The 24375-nt window shown below is 42.7% G+C and overlaps 1 protein-coding gene across 9 annotated transcripts in view; it reads left to right on the forward strand.

The window, feature by feature from the left end:
- LTBP2 (latent transforming growth factor beta binding protein 2) overlaps nucleotides 1–24375 on the forward strand; it is a 259813-nt gene that overhangs the window by 176282 nt on the left and 59156 nt on the right. For 8 of the 9 annotated variants that reach the window (XM_053276860.1, XM_053276887.1, XM_053276867.1 and 5 more), the window contains 4 exons: nucleotides 3617–3691; nucleotides 20461–20583; nucleotides 21313–21477; nucleotides 22648–22878. In XM_053276860.1, the coding sequence (XP_053132835.1) occupies nucleotides 3617–3691; nucleotides 20461–20583; nucleotides 21313–21477; nucleotides 22648–22878 (594 nt within the window). The remainder of the gene's footprint in view (nucleotides 1–3616; nucleotides 3692–20460; nucleotides 20584–21312; nucleotides 21478–22647; nucleotides 22879–24375) is intronic. The other variant, XM_053276877.1, reaches the window with a different exon arrangement.

Genomic DNA, 24375 nt, shown 5'->3' on the forward strand with positions numbered 1-24375 from the left:
CATCTAATATAATACATAGAATAGGGTGGGGGAGGGGGAGAGAAACATGTGACTGGAAATTTAACAATAGGAAAGGACATCAAACAAAATGAGGATCAATCAACAAAGAAGTTTTTGCCAGCTAATTAAACCCCCCCTAAGAGGAGATTGTATTTTTAGTTTACAATGCAAAGGTCACCCCAGACAGCTAGAGAGAAGAGTTGTAATGACTTCTTATGCAGAGTGGGTTTGCAGGGAAAAGAATATTTATTTATCATATTTATCAGAGAGTCATTTCATCTCCTCTTGGGCCAAACGACACATTATGTGAAATGCATCATTGGCCCTGCATGTTTATATAGTTTTAGATTACGTAGCAGCCATCAGGGGGCCTGATTTGGGGGGGGGGGGAGATATTTAACCCTTTCCCCTTGTGCTCCAGTCCTGACAAAAACTGCACTCACAAAGCTTCCATTGGTACCAAAATGGCTGAAAACCTTGCTTGAGGGATGATGAACGTCTCAGCTCTGAGGTTCCCGTAGTTTTAATAGTTACAGAGATGAGGGAATTTTGGCACGTGCTGCTTTTCCAGTCTCTGCAGCACCATGACCTGGCGAGCGGCACCTGCCAACATTCCAACTTTCCCTCATCTATTGAACTGCTAAAATGTTAGCCATTCCTGCTTTAATTAAGATATGGTTCATATTCAAAAAAATGTTTTATAGCCCTTTAAGCAGAGAGTATATAGAAAAGAGCCAGCTGTCTCATATCCTCTTGACTAGTAATGTCAATCCTCCCCATTTTGCTGTGTTATTAAATTTAGAAATGGCAACAACCACACTGAAGTCTATATTAGGGCCCAAGGAGCAAATATACTCTGGTCATCCAAGGGGCAAAGTTAAGTGTTCTAAAATAATGTTGTTCATCAAAGCCAAATTTAAGCATAGTCGTTCCCTGTGGAGCAAATATTTCTATTGTTTTAATCTCAGCCACAAAACCAATTTTCAGGTGAGAGTAACGCCTGTCTCTGTTCTTAACCGACAACACAGAGATGATATGGGCAAGAATAATAGCTGCCTTAAAAGGGTATTTTGTACCACTTTTAACTAATCCTCTCATTCAGATCCTATTATTTCTACCCAGCATGAAAGTTGTGCTATTACTTTTGCTTCATGTGTTTTAATTGCTGGGGCCACATAATTGCCTCTGGAAACTGTTACTGGAATTCAGAGTAATTCCAGTAACACCCCCCCCCCTCCCCTCCAGGCCCATGAGCTGCTTTATACTTGTCAGCCTGGATACACTGGTATTTATTGTGGTAAACATGTAAAGCATAAAGAGGAGTTGTGTGTCTTCACATAGGCACTGGTCAACATAGAAACAGACAGTAGGCCTTCTACTGAGTCAGACCATTGGTCCATCTAGTTCAGGATTGTCTACACAGACTGGCAGAGGCTTCTCCAAGGTTGCAGGCAGGAGTCTCTTTCAGCCTTATCTTGGTGATCCCAGAGAGGGAACATGGAACCTAGATGCTCTTCCAAGAGCGGCCCCATCTCTGATGGGAATATTTTACAGTGCTCACACATGTCTCCCATTCAAATGCAAACAGGACATACCCTGCTTAGCAAAGGGGACAATTCATGCTTGCTACCACAAGACCAGCTCGACACATCCTGTCACCACCCCAGCTCCTGGCAGAGACTCCAAATCCAATACTGATGGAGTATTAGCATCACTCCTGCTCTCAGTAGCAACCCCAAATCAGATACTGCAGTGGGGCCAGTGTCTGCCCCTTTCCTGGATCCTATCAGTGTTTGGCATTGGCCCAAGCCCTAAGCTTGGCATTGGCCCCAGCAATAGAACATGTTACTCGACTAGAAGCTGAGGAAGCCCTGAGGCTGGAATTCCCCAAAGAAGCCCCCTCTGGGTCAGGCCTCCTGAAGCACCATCCATGAGACCTGCACCCACCACAGAGTTGGCCTACTACTTCTATTTATATACCACTTCTCAAAAGTTTATAAAGTGGTTTACACAGAAAAATTAATAAGTAATAAATAACATGGTTCCCTGTCCCCAAAGGGCTCACAATCTAAAAAGAAACATAAGGGAGACAACAGCCGCCGTCACTGGAGGGGTGCTGTGCTGGGGTTGGATAAGGCCAGTTGCCCTCCCACTGCTGAGTAAAAGAGAATTGCCACTTTAGAAAGGTGCCTGGCTCAGCAGGGCCTCTCCCCCATCTCCACACCGCCCAGTATCAGCATGCCCACACTGCCAGGGGAAATGGAGGAGCCCAGACTTTGAGCTGCAGCCTCTTTAAAGTTCAGAAACTTCAAACATGGAGGTGGAGCCCAGGAGTAGTAGTCTAGGTTCCAGCGTACTTAAGTAAACTGTGACTTGGGATTTATTTATTTATTTAGATTTATATGTTGCCCTACTCCCATAGGACTCAGAGCGGCTTACAAGCAAACATACACAACAACACAATTTCATAAACATATATCTTACATAGCCTCATAACCACAACCCCATACAATACTCATTCCACATGACATAATAACCGAGGGTTACAAGATCACTCTACGGCCACCTATCTCAGCGACCGAACACCCGGCGGAACATTTCAGTCTTACATGCCTTACGAAAGGCCAACAGATCATGGAGAGCTCTGATATTATCCGGAAGACCATTCCATAGAGTTGGGGCCACCACTGAGAAGGCTCTGGCTCTCGTTGATTGCAGTTTAATATCCCTAGGGCCTGGGATGCTAGGGATTGTAGTTCAGCAACATCTGGCGGACCCAACAGCAGGAGCCAGTGTGATATAGTGGTTAGAGTGCTGGACTAGGACCGGGGAGACCCGAGTTCAAATCCCCATTCAGCCATGAAACTAGCTGGGTGACTCTGGGCCAGTCACTTCTCTCTCAGTCTAACCTACTTCACAGAGTTGTTGTGAAAGAGAAACTCAAGTATGTAGTACAGCGCTCTGGGCTCCTTGGAGGAAGAGCGGGATATAAATGTAATAATAATAACAATAACAACAACAACAACAGTAAGAAACACTGATTTAAGGGCCCAGTCTGCCTTCAGGCAATTTGTTCCCTAGGAACAAATTTGTTTCCTAAGACCTTTCCATGGTCTTCAGGGGCAGCTAGGACAGGGCAACATGTGTCAGGAAACTGCAGCCAGTTGCTACATCATGAGTGTTCCCATACATCTGTGCATCTGTAATGAAAAAGCCACCTAGAAAAATTCCAAGAGTTCAGATGAGCTCCTGAGCAATTCACATTCATTTCGGTGGGATTTGTCCAGCAGTTTAAAGATAACTATATCATATTGTGTGCTTGCTCAAAAGTATGGCAAGAGATCAGTCATGGGACATGAAAGATGAGATTAATGTGTTGCAAACGAAGTACCTCCTGTACTTATAAAATAGCCCAAGTACCAGTGTTAGCAAGTTTGTGATGCTCACGGAATGTGGTGGTGGTAACTCGACCAGAAGCAGGTTTAATGAGAAGAATTTGGGATTAAGATTACTTGAGGAAGAGGGAAATATTTGTCAGGGAAGGAAAGAGAGAAAAGCAAAGAAGCCTGAAATTTCCAACCTGATATAGGCTTTGACTTTTTGCTTCCCTGCCTAGTTCATCCAGTGATTGAAAATGGACAAGTTGAATGCCCACAGGGATACAAGAGAATGAATCGGAGCCACTGCCAAGGTATGCATAAAATACTCTCACACCCTTTCACTCAGCTATGGAGAATTTATGTCCAAGAGGGATCTGCCCATGGTTGCTTCTTGTTTCCAAAAAAGCCTATCTTTACGATGTGTGGAAATATTGAGTTACGTTAATGTGTTTTTATTGATGTTATATATTTGAATCTTCCTACTTTCCATTATCAACAGTGCCAGGGCATGAAAATTTGCTTTGCTCAGTCCAATGATAAACATAACTCTGCCCTACAAGAGATGCAGATTCTTCTAACCTATAGTGAAATGTATAATGATACACATCTTTGCCTCTGGTGAACTTGTAATTAATAATTTAATTGCAGGGTGTGTTCTAGGTCTAATGTTTTTTGTAGGTGTTTTGAACAAGGATTATGTTTTCTATACCCTAAAGCATACTTAGCTATAACAATTTTTATTTTTGTATATGTAGGGAGGTGTTGAGAGGAAGATCTAAAAGTGAACAGGAGTGGAAAATGTTTTATTATTCAGTTTCTATTCTGCCACATATGTTAAAAAGCCTCAGGACAACTGACATCTAGCATCTCATCAATACAATTAGTTAACAATAAACAAGATAAATAATTATGTAGCAGTGATTATTTGTTTGCTTGTTTATTTATTTACGTATTTAACATATTTTTATGCCACTCAAAACTTAACGTCCCTGGGCGGTTTATAACAAAACAAAATAAATGAAAACAGAAAAATTAAAACATTAGTTAAAAATAAATGATAGCAGAAAAAGTTAACACATTACAACAATTTTAAATTTAAAAATAATATTTCAAATCAATGTTAAAACTATTAAAACAGTATTTAATTAAAAGCCTGGGTGAACAGATGTATATTTAAACATTTTTTAAAGGTTGTCAGAGATAGGGAGGCTCCTATTTCAGCAGGGTGCGTGTTCCAAAGCCTCAGGGAAGCAATGGAGAAGGCACGTCCCCGAGTAGCCAACAGATGAGCTGGTGGCAACTGAGGATGGATCTCTCCTGATGATCTTAATGGACGGTGGGGCTCATGGTGAAGAAAATAATCTCCCAAGCTGATTAGGGTGTTATAGGTTATAACCAGCACCTTGTATTTTGCCCAGAAACTTATCAGCAGCCAATGTAGCTCTTTCAGTACGGAAGTAATATGGTCTCTCCGAGATGCCCCAGAGACCAACTTGGCTGCTGCATTCTGGACCAACTGCAGTTTCCAGACTACATACAAAGGCAGCCCCACATAGAACACATTGCAGAAGTCCAGCCTGCAGGTTACCAGCATATGTACCACTGTTCTGAGTCTGTTTTTTAATTATTATTATTATTATTATTATTATTATTATTATTATTATTATTATTATTATTATCTTGTTTACACAGTCAGACAGGTGTTATTGACTGGTTTGTTTTATCCAGACATCGAGTCCTTCCCAAGGACCTGGGATGGCTGAATTTTATCATCAATACTGTTGGTTATTATAGATATCGTCGCAAAATGTAGGCTGTTCCCAGTAAAGCTGCTTTTTGTAATTGGCTGATGGTGATTTCTGTGGCCCCTATGGTGTTGAGGTGCTCTTCAAGGTCTTTTGGAACTGCACCCAGGGCGCCAATTACCACTGGGATTATTTGGGTCTTTTTCTGCCACAGCCTTTCAATTTCAATTTGTAGATCTTTGTATTTGGTGATTTTTTCTATTTCTTTTTCTTCTATTCTGCTATCCCCTGGTATTGCTATGTCGATTATTTTCACTTGTTTTTCTTTCTTCTCGACTACAGTTATATCTGGTGTATTGTGTGGCAGATGTTTGTCTGTTTGTAGTCAGAAGTCCCATAATATGTTTACATCTTCATTTTCTTCAACTTTTTCAATGTTATGGTCCCACCAATTTTTGGCTACAGGTAGCTTGTATTTTTTGCAGATGTTCCAGTGTATCATCCCTGCTACCTTGTCATGCCTTTGTTCGTAGTCAGTCTGTGCGATCTTTTTACAACAGCTGATTAGGTAGTCCATGGTTTCATCTGCTTCTTTACAAAGGCGGCACTTGATGTTTGTTGTGGATTTTTTGACTTTTGCTCTTATTGCATTTGTTCTTAGTACCTGTTCTTGTGCAGCCAATATTAGACCCTCTGTTGCTTTCTTCAAGTTGCCATTCTTAAGCCATTGTCAGGTCTTGGTGATGTCTGATTTTCCACTTATATTGTGCAAATATTGACCATGCAGGGGCTTATTTCTCCATTTTTCTGCTCGGTTCCTGACTTGTTCTTTCTTTTAGGCCTGCTTTGTTTCATTAGTGTTGAGTAGTTTCTCATTATTGACCATTTGAAGTGCATCTTCTTCACTGTCCTTGATATATTCTTCCAGGCCTCTTTTCTCCTCCTCTACTGTTTGATGGACTTGCAGCATTCCTCTTCCACCTGAGCTGCGAGGGAGGTATAGCCTATCTACATCACTGCGGGGGTGCAGAGCATGATTGATGGTCATGATTTGCCTGGTCTTACGATCCAGCGTCTCTAGCTCTGCCTGGGTCCAGTCTATTATTCCTGCACTGTATCTGATAACAGGTATAGCCCAGGTGTTTATGGCTTGTATGGTGTTCCCGCCATTGAGTTTGGACTTGAGGATTTTTCTAACTCTCCTGATGTATTCACTTCCCATTTTTCTTTTAACTTCAGTGTGTGCAATGTTATCAGCCTGGAGAATGCCCAAGTATTTGTAATGTTCTTTCTCTTCCAGATTCTTGATCTTGCTTCCATTGGGCAGTTCTATTCCTTCTGTTTTTCTTATTTTCCCTCTCTTCATTATTAATGCAGCACACTTGTCTAGTCCAAACTCCATTGCTATATCGCTACTGAATATACGGACAGTGTTTAGCAGTGATTTGATTTCTGACTGGGACTTTCCATACAACTTCAGATCGTCCATGTACAGCAGATGGTTGATTTTACTTGATGTTTTAGAGGTTTGGTATCCGAGGCCTGTTTTGTTTAGTATTTGTGAAAGTGGGGTCATGGCGATTACAAACAACAGAGGGGATAGTGAGTCCCCTTGGAAAATGCCCCTTCTAATGCTAACCTGTCCAAGTGTCTCGCCATTGATTGTTAACTGTGTACTCCACATGCTCATTGCTTTTTTTATAAATATCTGAATGTTTTTGCTGACACCAGTTGTTTCTAAACATTTTAGTATCCATGTGTGAGGCAATGAATCGAAGGCTTTCTTGTAGTCAATCCGTGCAACACTTAGATTTGTTTTTCTTCTCTTGCAGTTTTCTAAAATCATTTTGTCAAGCAGCAGCTGGTCTTTTGTGCCTCTGGTGTTCGGGCAATTTCCTTTCTGTTCAACTGGAAGCTGTTTGTTAGTTAATAAGTGTTGCATCACTTCATCTGCTATTATTCCAGTTAATAATTTGAACATGGTTGGCAGGCAGGTGATCGGTCTGTAATTACTTGGAACTGCACCTTTTGCTGGGTCTTTCATGATGAGATGAGTTTTCCCAGTTGTTAGCCATTGTTCAATATCACTGCCTTGCATAATGTGATTGAACTGTTTTGATAGTTGTTTATGAAGGCTTGTTAGGTGTTTAAGCCAAAAGCCATGCAGTTCATCGTCGCCTGGCGCAGTCCAATTTTTAATTTTCTTTGCTCTTTCACTTATTAATTCTGGTGTTATTATTAGATCTTGCATTTGTTGGTTACATTTTTTGACCTCTTTCATCCAGCCTGCTTTTTTATTATAATCTATTGGATTGTCCCATAATTTCCCCCAGAATTGCACTGTTTCTTCTTTATTTGGTGTTTCTACATTTCTTGCAGTTTCTCCTTCTATGCTTTGGTAGAAACGTCTCTGATTCGACTGGAATTGGAGATTCTGCCTGTGTTGTGTAATTCTGGCTTCATATCTGCTAATCTTCTTTGACACTGCTGTTATTTGCTGCTTTATTATTTCCAGGACTTCTCTAATTTTCCTTGAATCTAGGTGGTATTTTTGGATCAGATACTGTTTGGTGTTTTCATTCTTCAGCTTCTTGTCTTTCATATCTTTCAATTTACTAGCATATGATCTAAGCCTGGAGATTTTATTTTCTAATCTAATCTTCCATTTAGGTGATGTACTGCTTCTTTTTTGACAGGTTCACTGATCTTATATCCGAGCTCTTGTGTTGTTATTGTTGCTGCACTGTACATTAGTTGGTTTGTTTCTTGCAAATTATTGGTTGTTATTTCTGCAAGTGCAGCATTGACATCTTTTAATGCCTGAGCAAGTTGTTTTTTGGCAACTTTTTTTAGAGCTGGAAGTCGAACCCTGGTGGTTGTTTGGTTCATGTGCTCAGTTATTTTTTGCTTTAGTTCTTGTTGCTTTTCTGTTAAACGGCATTCGGGTTTTTGAGGTGAAGGCAAAGGGGCGGTTGCCATGTTTTGATTTTGAAACAGTTCAGCAACAGTGGAATCCTCGATTTCCAACACCTCCTCCACCTGCGCCTGAGCAACTTCTTCAATTGGTGACAATTCTTCTTCCATATCTTGAGCCTGTGTTGCTCTTTGCAGTTCTTCCAGCTCAACTCCTGGAATACTTTATTTCTTATTATGAATCTTCTCTGGTCTGCTAGCCTTTGTTCTGTTATTTCTGTATCTGGATGCTTCTCTTTCCAAATTTGGTACATTCTTTTTAAATAACCTCTTCTAGTTGGACTAGACTTGTAATAGCAGATAATTATTTCCTTGTTGGCATTTTTCGTATATTTTTTTCGTTTAAGCGACGTTTCTTCCAGTAACCTTGCAGTCTCCAGCCCTGGTTGCTCAACTGAAGATCCTGAGTCCTGTTGCCCACTTGCCACCAGATGTCCAGGGACCATAGCACCTGGCGCGGTTGTTGTTGACCCGGGCGACGACCGATCCAGTATAGATTTATTAAAGTTACGTCTCACCATATTGTTGGTGGGAGAGGCACTCTTTGTCTGGCTCCTCTGGTGAGACCTGTTAGTATTATTATTATAATATATTATTTTACACAGTCAGACAGGTGTTATTGACTGGTTTGTTTTATCCAGACATTGAGTCCTTCCCAAAGACCTGGGATGCCAGAATTTTATTGTCAATGTTGTTGCTGTTGTTATAGATATCATCGCAGAATATAGTCTGTTCCCAGTAAAGCTGCTTTTTGTAACTGGCTGATGGTGATTTCTGTGGCCCCTATGGTGTTGAGGTGCTCTTCAAGGTCTTTTGGAACTGCACCCAGGGCGCCAATTACCACTGGGATTATTTGGGTCTTTTTCTGCCACAGCCTTTCAATTTCAATTTGTAGATCTTTGTATTTGGTGATTTTTTCTATTTCTTTTTCTTCTATTCTGCTATCCCCTGGTATTGCTATGTCGATTATTTTCACTTGTTTTTCTTTCTTCTCGACTACAGTTATATCTGGTGTATTGTGTGGCAGATGTTTGTCTGTTTGTAGTCGGAAGTCCCATAATATGTTTACATCTTCATTTTCTTCAACTTTTTCAATGTTATGGTCCCACCAATTTTTGGCTACAGGTAGCTTGTATTTTTTGCAGATGTTCCAGTGTATCATCCCTGCTACCTTGTCATGCCTTTGTTTGTAGTCAGTCTGTGCGATCTTTTTACAGCAGCTGATTAGGTGGTCCACGGTTTCATCTGCTTCTTTACAAAGGCGGCACTTGCTGTTTGTGGCTGATTTTTTGACTTTTGCTCTTATTGCATTTGTTCTTAGTGCCTGTTCTTGTGCAGCCAGTATTAAACCCTCTGTTTCTTTCTTCAAGTTGCTATTCTTAAACCATTGTCAGGTCTTGGTGATGTCTGATTTTCTACTTATATTGTGCAAATATTGACCATGCAGTGGTTTATTTTTCCATTTTTCTGCTCGGTTCTTGACTTGTTCTTTCTTGTAGGCCTGTTTTGTTTCATTGGTGTTGAATAGTTTCTCATTATTGACCATTTGAAGTGCATCTTCTTCACTTTCCTTGATATATTCTTCAAGGCCTCTTTTCTCCTCCTCTACTGTTTGATGGACTTGCAGCATTCCTCTTCTTCTTCTTCTTCTTATTATTATTATTATTATTATTATTATTATTATTATTATTATTTTATTTATTACATTTATAAACTGCCCCATCCAGAGGCTCTGGGCAATGTACAACAAATTTTAAAAGACATAAAAACACACAATTGAAGACATAGTGCTAAAAACAATATACAAACAATTCAAAAACAATTAAAACCATTTAAAACCAATTAAAATACTTTTAGAAAACAACAACACTTTACAAGCCTTGGAAGGCCAGGCCAAATAAATATGTTTTTTAAAATAACACCCACCTCATTCATACGGGCGTTTATATATGACAGCCACCTCTCTCTGGGCACTTGCTGGTCTCAGCAAGCACGTCCAAAGTTCTCAAAGAAGCTCAAAATATCATTGCCTTCATGGATGGGATCAGCTTATGCTCAATGGGGGTTTGCTTGGAGGGGTGGGGGACCAGGGTGCCCTTCTCAAGCCGTCTTAGTTCCGTTTAGTTGGCCAGGAGCTGCTGTGCCTGTTCTGTATCTGCTCTTGGTGTTTTAGATGTAGCTCTAATTCCAGTTCATTAAGGTCTACTGGCAGGTTGGTTGATTGCTCCTCCTTTCTTCTCTTATCTCCCTCAGCTCCTCTGGATGCTGAGCTTGCTTATTTATTTATTTATTTATTTATTCGAAACATTTAATATACCGACCACTCCAAAGAGTCCAGGCGGTGTACAAAAACATGTAAATAAGGCAACATTAAAGATTGCATTCTAAATTAAAAACTAAGGTAGCTAACGGAAAACAAATAAAGTAAACTACAGGGCTCCCTTTCCCCATCTGTCTCCATGGTCCTGTCTTCTTCACGGATCTGATGGAATCTAACCATTTGCTACACTACCTCCCAAAAGATGTATGCTTTTCAAAACAAAAACTCATCCACCTTTCCCTTTCCCTTTTGGTTCCAAATTGTAAGTCTGTGTGTTCTCTTAGAGTACTCAGTTTGAATCCCACCGTAGGCACCATGTAACAAAACCCACTGGAGTTTGGGCAGTTTTCACTTACTCCTGTTCCAGTGTGGTGTTCGGTAGTCACTGACACCACTCTCCTTCCAGAGAGAACTTAAATTTGGGTCTGAACCAACCTTTGGAGGATCCCCTCTGTCTCCGCAGAGTGGGAGCCTGGCTTAGTTCACCCCTTTGATTAAGTTTCCTTTTTTAGTAGCTCAACCAAGTGGTCAGCTCATGGGGAGACACAACTCCAGAGTCTCTGAGCAACACACACAAGGCAAGATTGTTCTCTCTAAAATATTACTTTATTCATCTACAGGAATCAAGGTGGGGAAGGGGGGCAGGTAGGCAATGGGAAAATAAAGCAAAAGTCTTTTCTAACTCCTACCACATTCTAAAGTCTAAAGCAAAGCACTTACATATCTTGATGGAGAATGGTCCAACCTGTAGATGGAAAAGTAGCTGACAGATGCTAAAACACAAAGGCAAAACACAACTTTTAAAGGGGTTTCATAGGCAAAACACCTGGAAGGGCAGTGAGCCACTTCTACCAATCAGAGGTATGCCATGAGGGCCCAGGTTGACAGCTCCTTGGCCAATGATGAGGTGAGATATCCCGGAGAGTAGAGGCGACTGTGGGACTGATATCTGTCCATAGTTCAAGGATTTTTCAGTTACTGTCTTTACAGTGTAGGTGAGGTGAGAAGTGTCCATTCCTCCTGTGTTGGACAGGTGCGGGGTGACTGGCAGATCCTATGGATGCTGTGAACGTAATGCTCTTGTTTAAGATGATGGAAGTTAATTCTCATCATGCACGCGGTTTGTTGACAACCTTCTTCTAAAAACCAAAATTCAGTGGGCTTGCCAAACCTTTGGACACTATGCAATGAGTGTATGAAGCAAGTTGCTTGAAAAATGACCCTGCAACTAACCACGGAGCCTATTTTCATGACCATAAGGGGGTGCATGCGCCTACCTCTTGCCTCTTAGACATCCAGAGCCTCCTTTTGGCTTTGCGGGTCATGCACCCACACAAATGCTGCTGCAGCAATCTCCACAGCTGAAATTGGGAGCTGGGTACTCTAGTTATCCCTCAGTGCATTGAGTGAGTAGTGGAGAGGTAGCCCACAGTACTGCAGTGGCTGCTGGCCACCCAGGAGCTGTTTAAAATGGTACAGCAGTAAAGACAACCAAAACAAAAGGTATGACGAGCTCAGTTTTGGTCTTACCTCGCTTTTAACCTGGGTTGCAGATCTGGGCTACTCTGGTTCAAAGCTGGTGGGTTAGGAGGACTCCCTGTGTCCCAGACAACCACAGATGCCAGAGTTAACCCTCTCCTGCCCAGGAATCTCTGGTTGTGAGAACAGGTTCACAGTGTGGATTGATGGAGATGAGTAGGACAAAGGTGGACTTCAGTGGTTGGATGTATAATGGCTTCTCCTTCAAAATTACACCACAGATGCACCTTTCCCTTCAAAATTCGTTTTGCTCTAGGTCAAGTGAAAACTGTCTGTTTGGCTTTTGCTAGCATGAATTGAACCAAAATAGGCAATGGGCACTTCCAGGAAGTTTTATTTGTTTTTGGTACAATACCTGATGATGATCAAAGAGCAAAGCTCATTGTTTCCCCCCTGTGGTGGTTGGAATGGTACCTCTCAATGATTTGTTCACAATAAGCTGTGAGACACTGCTTGGGGGATTTAATGTTGGGTCTTGGTCTGGAATTGTGCAAATCCAGTGATGGATGGCCTCCTGACATGTTTCTTTTAATGTGGAATTTCTGTCATATCGAACTGATTAAGTGATCAGGACACTGTTGGTCTCAACCTTTCTGGCTCGCAGCCCATTTGTAAACCATGATTGCCTGTCATTACTATTTCACACGTCTTGCTTTGCCTTTCTCTCATAGCACTAGGTGCACACATGTTCTGCTTGATAAGCCCTGCTGTAGAACCTCTGTATAATATCTCCTGCAAGATGATTTGCAATTCTGTAGCCCTGATTCTTCAGGACAATTCTCAGTAGGCCTCTCAAATTTAGCTTATGGCATGACAAGATCTCTGTACCAGGCCTCTTCTGAGGGAACAGCTGTGGGCAGGTCCTGAGAAAGGCTGGAGAAAGAGGTCCTATGATTAGGCTGTACTGTAGGCTGGCCAGCTTGAGCTGCCTCAACAAACCTGTGCTCCCAAACTCATGTCTGCTGAGGTAACATGAATGTGGGAGCAGAAAGGACATTTGTAGGGGAAAATTGGTGGTGAGTGGGTGCTTAGCCCTTCCTGTATCCATTGAAGGTAAAGGTAAAGTGTGCCGTTGAGTAGGTTTCAACTCCTGGCGACCACAGAGCCCTGTGGTTGTCTTTGGTAGAATACAGGAGGGGTTTACCATTGCCTCCTCCCGTGCAGTGTGAGATGATGTCTTTCAGCATCTTCCTATATTTCTGCTTCCCGATATAGGTGTTTCTCATAGTCTTGGAAACATACCAATGGGGATTCGAACCGGCATCTGGCTTGATAATACTCTCCTGCAAATGCTCTCTGCGCCAGAAGTTCCCTTCCTTGGGTCCCCAGATAGTGTTGAACTACAGCTCCCATAATGCCTAGACACAATGGCCTGTGGCCTTGATGGGACTGGTAGTCCAACAACATCTGGGGATCCATGTTTGGAAGCACTTACCCTACATCATTTCCTCTTCCGCTGGACTTATTTCTAATAGGAGTGTGCACGGACCGATTTTTGTGGTTTGGTTCAAATTTGGACTAAATTTGAACTAAACCGCCAGTCTACGAACTGGTTCAGCCCTAGGATTCTCTGGCAGTTTGAAGGGCTGTGCTTGTAAAGGGGAATCCAGTGAGGATTCCATTTGTGTGACCACGGAGCATTAGTTTGGTTCGATCGTGGACCAGCCCATCTCTTCTGGAAGCCTGTCCAGTTTGTAGTTGAACCGTTAAATTGGCCTGGTTTGTGGCAGATTGGTTTGCAGGGGCGGCGCCAGCCCTCCCTTCCTTGCTGCCGTTCCCCATCTCCCAGCTGCCTTACCTTCTGAGCACATTGGGATTTAAGACTACCAGTCAGCAGCAGAGGCAACAGCAAGGATGGAGACATTGAGCACAGAGCAGCAGCTTCCGTTGCTTTGCTATCTGGCTCTCACACTTCCACTACCAAACTTATGCCCATTGCTCTCAAAAAGAAATGGAGGTCATTCATACATTCAAAAACTGTGTTCTACCTGGGTTCGGCAGCTGTGTGTGCTTCTAATTTTCAGTTGTGTGGAAACAAGGTAAGAGGAAAACCTGGGTAGAAGTGATTGTATGGAAGCAAGGTAGGAGGAGAAGCTACCCAGGTTTTCCTCCTACTTTGCTTCCACACAGGTGAAAATTGGGAGCACACACAGCTCCCAAACCCAGGTAGAGCAGTTTTTGATTGTGTGAATGGCCTCACTATATCATATGCTATAGTGTATGGTTTCCACCCCAATAGCACCCCTGCTTATGTTTTGTCCTCACTTTGTAGTGTCTCTAACCTACCCTCTTGAACTTGGTTTGTTTAAAATCTTCCCCAAAGAAAGTGATTGCTTTCAGGCTTGGACTGGCCTACAGGGCAACAGGGCATATTCCTGGTGCGCCTCACCCATGGGATGCCCCTGTGCCCCAACTCCCACCATTAATTACCCATTCTCTTCAAAACCTGGCGCCCTCTCCACATACATTCCACCACCCTCTCAGTGCCCCAAGTCCGGCCCTGATTGCTTTTCTGAAAGAAGTGCAACAGTTATGGCCAGTCTGTATGACCTGGGAGAGGCAGATGTGTCAGGCAGCACTCTGTAAGGGCAAGCCAAGCCAAAGTCTCCAAAGCCAAGAGTCAGGAGCCAGGAATCTGTCCATCAGAGCAGGAAAGGTCAAGGTGACCGAAGCAGAGGGTCAAAAGCCAGACAACAATCTATCAGGAGCAGGCAAAAGCCAGATTAAGTACGCAGAGGGTCAGAATCTAGGAATTCAAATCAGGGCATAGGAACTAGACAGAGCACTTGCACAACAAAGTTGTGTTAGCAACAGCTCATTCTAGACTGAGAACTTATATAGTGCAGACCCAGGACTCCAGTTTCCGGCTCTGCCCTTAGCAGAGACTGCAGAGGCTTAAAGGGGCTGGGGCCTGTTTCGCAGGCATGGGCTCCTATGGTGCGGGGTGACTTCTCTACAGAGGGTTGAGGGAGTCATCAGATTCAGAGGATAAGGTCAATGGTGTATCTTCTGGGCATGGCGGTGGCAGTGACTCCAAAGAGTCTGGGGTCTGTTCTGGTGCCTCATCCTCTGAGCTCTCCTCATCCACCCCAGACGAGGATGGCTGCAGGGTTAGGTTCATGACTGTCTGTGAGAAAACCAAAGTACCTTACCCTGGCATATTTCAAGGCCCAGAGAACAATCTGAAGGCAAATGAGAGTTCTGCTGCTGAAACTAACACAGACTGGCTCTGAATATTGCAAGGTTTGTTGGAGATGAACTTCCAGTGCATCGACCTTTTGCACCAACTGTCCTAATGACCACTAGGGGCACTGGGAGTAGAGACAGTGAGTCAGGGTCTCCCTATCTGTCCATACTCTATGACCCCTGAACTGACTCTGCAGCACTTCCTTTGCTGAGTCACAAAATCCTTCCTTTCTTCCTAGAGAGCAGATGGAAACATCTCTCTCTCTCCTTACCTACCATTATGTAGCCCTTTAGATTAGATATAGGTCTTTCCTATCTAAGTGTATTTAACCAATAAATATTTAGTGTTTAGTCATACAAGGATCTCCATGTGTTTTCTCTAAATAGCTGCAGTATCCAAACCATCCTCTGCTACCTATGCTGTAACTGGAGTGTGTGCTCATTCCTAAGTGCTCTGCTGTTTTACCTATTGTGGGTAAAAATCAACAACAGTTGGGAGATTACATGGGCTGAGAACCACACATTAGCAGAAGTAAGCTCTTTAGAGGAAGGGGAAGGTAAAATGCAACAAACAAGAAATAAATAAATACGAAGAGCAGAATTGGAATGCTGAGAATCTCAGAGTGTAATCCTCTGTTGTTTATGCATTTAAAGGGATAGAAAAAGAAATGCAGCTAAAATATCAGAGAGAGAGAGATGGAGTTCACATACATGTTTGATTAAATGTTGGGGCCAAAATCTTTTCAACCCATCGCTTAAAGCCATGCCATCGCCCTCATTCCCCTGGTCCTGCAGATAGTCTGCTGCCTTTTGATGGTGTTTGCTATGTTTACACTCAGAACTCCTTCTGGCAACTGTGGAATGTGTACCTGGCAGACCACAGCTTGCCCAGGATATGAATCTGAAGTCCTTGCCTAGGCACTAAGGGCCATTTGGCTGAGAAAGCTCTGGAATGAGACCACACAGGCTGCCTTGGATCCTCCCAAGGGGGCGGGGGGGGGGGAGAAAGAATGAGATGGTTGAAGTTGATTTTTCAAGGTCTTCAGCTCTACTTCTGTTGCCAAGCTGTAAAAGAGCCAACGTACGAATGGTTAACGGAGATTATTTTTCTTGCCCCACATTCTTGAAAATGTACATTGATGAGAAAAATGTACCAGGCTTCTTCAGGACTTGTAAGGTTCAGTCCTCGTGCCATGTGGGTATTCTCATGCTGACTGGGTCTAGTGCCAGGTATAAGGAATGCTCAGCTCTGAAATATACAAAGTTTTTGGTTTTTTTAAAAGACTGTAGTGCCTCTGAGCTCCTGCAGAGTACGTTTTCCTCACTACCAAGTCACCACAGCTACAGTAACAACACCCATCCAGTATTAGCTGGCCTTCAGGAGAGTCCTTAAAACCTATCTGTTTGGCCTGGCCTTCCAGGGTTTTTAAATAGTGGCAAACTGTTTTAATTGTTGTAAATGTTCAGCCTAGCTCTCCAGGTTGTTGTTTTTTTAAACTGTTTAAATGTTTTAGCTCGCTGTTTTTACAGTTTTGATTTTAATGGTTAATTGATTTTAATTGTTTTTATTTTGATGTCAACTGCCCTGAGCCATTTTTGGAAGGATGGTGTATAAATCAAATAAATAAATAAATAAATAAATAAATAAATAAATAAATAAATAAATAATAAGGTTTGAGCTCTGAGCTGAAAATGCACATGACTCCCATGTGACAATGCTTATGGAAAATAAGTGGGGAAAATAATAATCTTTCACAATAACCTCTGCATGCTTCCAGAGGAGGCATGGGAAAATAACTACTGCTCTATAATATATAGGGTTATACAGATCAGGGTTATACAGTTATCCCCTTAGTTCTAATTACAAAAAATTCACCAAGATATCAAACAGTTGTGTACAATGCATGGGGAAGCAAGAATTTGAAAAGCACAGAAAGATAAACATTGTTTGGAATAGGGGTTCCCAATCTTGGGTCTCCAGATGTTGTTGGATTGCAATTCCCATTGTACTTCTCCACATTGCAAGGAATTGTGACTAGGAGACAAGCAGGCCTTTGGCTATGAATAATGGGAGTTGTAGTCCCAAAACATCTGGGGACCCAAGCAGTGTTCTCTCTAATGTTTTCCCATCTGTGTGCAGGATGAGTTTTGTTCTGGGTGGCAGTATCAAGGCAGTGTGTCCACATGTGCATTCAGAGTGGGGCCTTCCTGATTCAACCTGAGTGGGATCTAAAATTAACTGAGTGGACATCAAAAATCATGTGAGCATGCAGACAGGCACACGCCTTAGAGGGAACATTGGACCCAAACTTGGGAACCCCTCGTTTGGAATATTGTTCTGTCTAATCGAGCCCAATAACAATTAACCTGTATTTCTCATTCTCTCTGGCCAGCATGGAAATAGCTCTCTTCCCAATCTTTAGGAAACTGGGATGTCTGGGAAGCCTGCTGCAGCTGTTAAGGGATCGCCTTCCCTTTTGCCTTCTGGCAGCATTCTCCATATCACAGCTGGGGTCTGGTCAAGTTATTAAGCCCCTTTATGTTGGTGGCTCTTTTGAGCAGTGGAGCCAAAAAGCTTTGCTACCACTTCCTTCCTGGTGTGCTGTTGATAATAGTTCTTCACAGGCATCTGCCACTTCTGAGAGATGCATAATGATTAACAAACACCACCTTACCCTTTCAGTCTCTGGGGCTAGAGGCCATAGGAATCATTGTCTCCATTGTGCTGATAGCATGACAAGTGGAAAGAACTTGCTATAAGTCATGTGGTGAGTTAGTGCTGAGCTATTTAGCATCTTCTGTCTCCCCTGACAGCTCCCTGCTAGCTGGAGTCCTCCCTCCCAATCTGTGCTTTATAATTGTCATGCAAATTATTCCCATGATTGCAGGAAATTTTAGATCCCCCTACTCAGTTCTTGGTTAATGGATCATGTGCACACAGTGCTCCCATCTGCTCATGCAAAAGAATGACCATTCATGACCATTTGTGAGTCCGGTATTTTCACACATGTAGCTTAAATGTCTTTTAGTTTCTCCTCCTACTATTAATATGTTTGATCATCTGATTGTTGTTCTTGCAGAGGAGAGGCAGCTGTAATGTCAACGAGCATTCTGACGAATCAATGTCGACATTCACATTACAAAACTGAATGAAATTGCTTTAAGCTTCCCTATAAGCAGCTCTTAGCAATAGCAATAGCAATAGCACTTACATTTATATACCGCTCTATAGCCGGAGCTCTCTAAGCGGTTTACAATGATTTAGCATATTGCCCCCAACATTCTGGGTACTCATTTTACCGACCTCGGAAGGATGGAAGGCTGAGTCAACCTTGAGCCCCTGGTCAGGATTGAACTTGTAACCTTCTGGTTACAGGGCAGCAGTTTTACCACTGCGCCACCAGGGGCTCTTGCTTAAATCTGATTTGCTATGGACATGTAAGACTGTATGGGCCAGAATGCTCATTCATATTACAAATGCCTCTTCTCCCCCACCCGCCATGATCAGACATTAACATAAATAGCACAAGAAGGCTCAAAGGCAATTTAAGCCTCATGTGAAAAGTCCATTAAAAGTAACACCCCCAGGGGCAGAGCTACTATTGAGCGGTAGGGTTCAAGGAACCCAGGCCACCAATGGGAAGGGCCACATGAGATGCCCCATGCGTGTGAGATCACGTGCATATAGGCATGGCCCAATCTCCGGAGGGTCCACCACAGCCCTTCCGAATGCATTCCCAGCCAGCGTTTGCTAGCTGGATGCATTTATTTTGTTTCCTCTTAGAAGGAAGAGGAAGCAAAATACACTCAGCAGCCAGCAAATGTGGGCTGGAAATGAGCTCTGGAGAGCTCGCTCGGAGCTCTCTGGGGCCCGGTCATGCACACAGGGCATTACTGGCGGGGCTGCCGGCAGGGCGGCACGCAGGCTGCCATTCAGCTGGCTCCACCAGCAAACACCCAAATACAGAAAATATCCCGCTTTTCTTCTGAGGAGCACAGACTGGTGTACATGGTTATGTTTATCCTCACAACAATCCTGTGGGATAGGTTAGGGTGAGAGATATGCGACTGGCCCAGAGTCACCCAGTGAGTTTCATGGCTGAATGGGGATTTGAACTTGGGTCTCCCTGTCCTAGTCTAATACTCTAACCACTAAACTGTACTTGTCAGTTTTTCTGACACTAGACAAGCTCAGGAAACCATGCTGTGTAGAACTGGTAGCCTTATATTCTAACCAAAAGAGAACAAGAGTTGAAGGATGCCAGACTAGAAGGAGAAAGAGCATGATCTGCCAACAGCCAATCAGTCTTTCTAATAGTTTCTATTAAATATAGGCTTGCACAGTTGTGCTGAATCCTAAGCCAAAGAATGCTTGGCTATAGGGAGGGACAAAGGGGCCCGGGGATACAAGCAGGTGTGGAACACCTTGCAAGGAATTGTGACCAGGAGACGAGCAGTCCCCTCTGGATAATACAGAATATTTTAGAAAGCCTTTATTTCTGGAAAGAATCTAAAGTCCTCTGGCAAATCATTGCACCCACCTGCTACTCAATTTGGAAAGCCAGACCCCTTCCTATATTCTGTCTTAAATCTTAATTGAAGCTGTTCAGATTCTACAGGATGGCAATGCAAGGGGAAATAGCTGTTGACATCTGGAAAATGCAGTAGTAAAGCAAAGCATCCAGTTTTAGGATTTTTCCAGACTGTGATTTATTCTGTCATGAACACCGATTGTTACAGGGGATTTTACAGGGCATCTATATAACATCGGAAATTTGCATTGTCCACATAAAACATCGGTTTCTTTTCATTGATCAGATTTCTGATATGAAAAGTGTAGCAGAACAACATGCAATGAGGAAAGGTGTAGATGGACCATAGTGCAACGTCTTGGTCTGAGGAAGAGTGGTTTTCTGTGTGGGCAGTGACATGGGAGGGTTAGCTCATCCCAAGGTGCGCCCCACACTTCCGCACCAGAGTATAACTTTGCTCTTTGAAATTCTTTATTTAAACCAAGGCCAGTTTTATCACTATGATGAGCTTCCACCTCCCTTTTTATCTTTAAATGTACTTAAATACCCCTGCCCCTTTCCAAGCTCCAAAGAGTCAGAGAAGGCTCAGCAGAAGGGAGGGATGCTGAGAAAGTTTGATAAACCCACTTCCTTTACTTAGTGATTCCCTCATATTGTATAGGCCTTTCTTTGTTCTGTCACATCCGGATTCATTCCCTTTGCTGCTGCAATCCTTTCTTGCAGTGCCATTAGTGGTCATTACCAGGTGAGACTGACTAATCCCTTTCTCTCTGTTCATCTTATAGATATCAATGAGTGTCTAATACTTGGCATATGTAAAGATGCAGAATGTGTGAACACCTATGGTAGCTTTCTCTGCACTTGTAAACCGGGCACCATGCTGGACCCATCCCGCAGTCACTGTATTTGTAAGTGTGAACAGATAACCAGTAACAATGTCCCTCTTCTTGGGTACCTGTTGGTAGACAGCCCATTATTGTGCCAAAGTTAGGAGAAACTGGAAGGAGTGGTCACTGGTCAGTGGCCAGAGGGATTCATTCTGGGCAATTTTGCATTGCATCTGGGGTAGCATGGAGATGATTGCTGAAGGATAAGAAAGATGCTTTCTCTTTAGTTCACATCTGAAACAGAAGTGGCAGTCAGGCCGTCAGTATGCACTGAAAAAGACTTGTCAACACTCACTATGGGCAAGGAACACCCTAATTTTTAAAACTGCTTTTCCTCCCACTTCAAAAAATGAATTCTGAAGCCTTGCAGGGTCTGCTTGCTAGACTTGAACTGTCTAGCTGTTTGATTTGGCAAACTTTCTTAATTAAATTATGATCAGTTTATTAACCAGTTTCTTTGCCAACAAACTAAGTCGGAGATGCCTAGATTAGAATCGGAGTAGAATAATGTTTTAATCAACTATTTATCTTAAAGCATAGTGACATGACACGTCTAAAATGTTTTGTTGCACTTAATGAATGCCTGTATTGAATATCCACCCTGCTTTTACTGCTTGCATTTTCATTATTGGTGAAATAGTAGGGACAAATGGGTAGGGACTTCAGTTCAGCAGGAAGAGTCTAAGGTTTTTTGCATGCTCAAAAGTTGATGTGTATGCCCAAAGAATTAATCCTCCATCTCTGTTTCAGCGGACAAAGCAGTTTCCACAGAATTGGGACTGTGCTACCGTTCAGCAGTAAGAGAAGCCTGTACTCTGCCACTCAATCAGCGTATCACCAAACAGATCTGTTGCTGCAGTCGTGTTGGCAAAGGATGGGGGGGAAATTGTGAGAAATGTCCATTGCCTGGCTCTGGTGAGAACCCTGTTTGCTCTTTTAGATGTTATTTTTCCATTTTGTTCAATTATGTTAATTCCATGATTGCCCTAATGGACAGATTGCTCAGACAGCCAACACAAAACCTTAAATTCTCTGCCAGAAACTGGGTTTAGGAATCTTGTGCACACAGGGCTTTGACAGTGTGCAAAAGGTAACCAGACTTGTCTAGATTTGTCTAGTGTCCTATGTAAACTACTTGCCATAAGACAGTATGGGTGCAGAGTACTAGATTTAAAAAACTAGGGAATGTAGGAACCTAAAAGACCCCTGATAAACTGTAAAAGGAATAGAGAACTGTAACAGAATTGTGGCTTCATGGGATATAGATGCAGTCCTTGTACAACATTGTCCTTGAGGGAGATTTCATCCTTTGCTGTGCCTCTAATACTTTGAGGCCTTTGTCCCTTCTGAAGTAGCAACCAGCAAATTCTCAAGACTCACCAGTCATATAACAATTTAGCTTTTCTTGTCACATAAGGGAGGGAAAATGGAACCCTCAAAAGCTGTATCCACACATATGGCCAACTGAACTTTGTGGATGACCCTTCCAGATAAAGCTGAAATCTACAGTGCCGAAGAATTAAAAGGTTGCTTAGGTTTGCAGTATTATGGCTGTTTGTTTGACCTTTGACTCTTAGGCAGCCTTAACAGGCAGTAACTACCTTGGCCTTCTTTATTACACAGCTGTTTTTTCTTTGAGAAAGGAATATCTGTCATAGGAAGAGTGGGAGTTTCCATGTGGTTATTTTTTTGTGTGAGCTCCGAGAGAAAGGGCGGGCACAGTTTCCAGTATTGGTTAACATTAGGCTACATTTACTAATAACACACCCAGCCCTTTAAGCATTTTTAAAACTGAAAACTTCCAATCCTCAGTTCTGGCTCCAAGTAGGTATAGTCTAAACATGTTCTACCCATGTTAGAGAACTATGTTTCAGTTGTGGTTGATACTTATATATGCTGAAGAATGGGAAACACGTCCCAACACATCTTACCTGTGTAACAAAACCCCCCACAACACAGAACATCCCACTACAGAGTTAAATTGTCAGAAATATCTATGTGCCCTCAGCAATTTCTTCTTCTCTTTGTGGTTTTACTTTTCTCTGTATTGTCAGATTTATATCTTGCCTTCTACCTCCCTTGCAGAAGCCTTCAAGGAGATTTGTCCTGCAGGGCATGGCTATACCTATTCCAGCTCTGACATCCGGATGTCCATGAGAAAGGCTGAAATAGATGAGCTCCCACGCAGCTCAGAAGAGCATAAGGAAAAGAGTGACAGGGCTCCTGACTGGGCAATAAGAAGGCAGCAGCTGGAGGAGGTCTTGAGGAGTGGTGTCACTGACACACTCCCTGGGACTGACAGCTCAGCAGGAAAAGGTAAAGTGAAAATTTGTGTTGATCCAACTGGCTTGGGTGAATACCAAAGGGCCCAAACCAGTTTAAGGCTAGTGCTCTTCAGGCAATTCCTCACTCACAGTGAATGCATGAGGGAGGCTGGCAGGGATTGCTAGGCACGTTAGTCACACCAACATGCCTTCTGGCTGTCCCCCCTTGGTATCTGCCTGTTCAACGTTTCTCTGCCTTTTCATCCACAAAGGGACAAAGTTTCATAAGGGTAGCACTGAATGTATGGCAGGTTCCTTTGCAGACAGATGCAGGATTGCTCAGTTATTGTTATTAAAACTAGTCTGTTTGTGTATGTTGTTCAAAGTTTCATAATACAACTTTGATTTTTTTGAACTCAACCCAGTGTCTCCAGATAATCTCTTGGGCTAAACTGCAGTCAAAAGCAAAACACTGTTGCTCTTTCCTCTACGGAAGCAGAATATGTGTCAGCCACTCAGGTTTGCCAGGAGAGTGCATGGATACACAAATTGTTGCAAGACTTTGATGCTGATGAACCGAAACCAACTGAATTGTTTGAGGACAAAATTGTATTTCTTTTTCACAAACAGAGAAGACAAAATGCAGAACAAAGCATATTGACACAAAATACCATTAGAGGAGAGCCTCACCATTCGCGGATCCAGCATCCGTGTTTTTGAGTATCCATGGTCACATAATTGTCACCTGACCTTGGCATACATGGCGGGAGGATGGCAAAAGGGGTTAATTCTGCATATGCGCAGGTTCGGGGTGGACGAAGATGACCTTGGAGGTCATTTCTGGCCATCATGTTGTGGGAAAGAGCTATTTTGTGGCTTGTTTGTCTTTTAACAAAACGCCCTCAAACCCCGTGATTTTTCATGGGGAAAAATCAGATTTGAGACTTTTGTGAGGGGCATTGCTGGACACCTGGAGACTATGGCATGATACATTATTTCACGTGTTTCTGCATTTTAAAGCCTTTTTATTTTGTCCTCCAGGAACCTAACCCCCCATGTCCCATAGCCTCAATGACTCGGTATCCGCAGTTCTGTTATCTGCGGTAGTAGCGGAGGACAAAACTTCTGCAGATACTGGGGTTTTCCTGAATATACGTGATATACAAGAAAAGGGTCTTATGGAGTTGAAATACCTCCCAACGGAAAATATGTTAGCAGATGTACTCACAAAGCCATTGCCAAGAGATAGTTTTCTTGCATTGTGAGAGATGATGGGAGTTGTTGATCAGTGCTCAAGCAATGAGAAGGAGTGTTAGAAGTGAGAATTCTAAAGCATTGCTCTTAGCATCTCAGTAGCCTCTTCTGTCCACTAGAGGCATGATGAGATGTTAATAGGTCTGTTGTGGGTCAGTTAAGAGTCAGAATTGTTCAGTTGTTGTTGAAGACTTGTGCCTGTTTGTTTCAATGGCTCTTTCTCACTAAGCAATATTTTAGTTTCTTAATAAACCTTTATTTTTATTTTTTGAACTCAGCCTAATGTCTCCAGATA

The sequence above is a fragment of the Hemicordylus capensis genome, chromosome 1, assembly GCF_027244095.1.
Source record: "Hemicordylus capensis ecotype Gifberg chromosome 1, rHemCap1.1.pri, whole genome shotgun sequence".
Classification (NCBI taxonomy): domain Eukaryota; kingdom Metazoa; phylum Chordata; class Lepidosauria; order Squamata; family Cordylidae; genus Hemicordylus; species Hemicordylus capensis.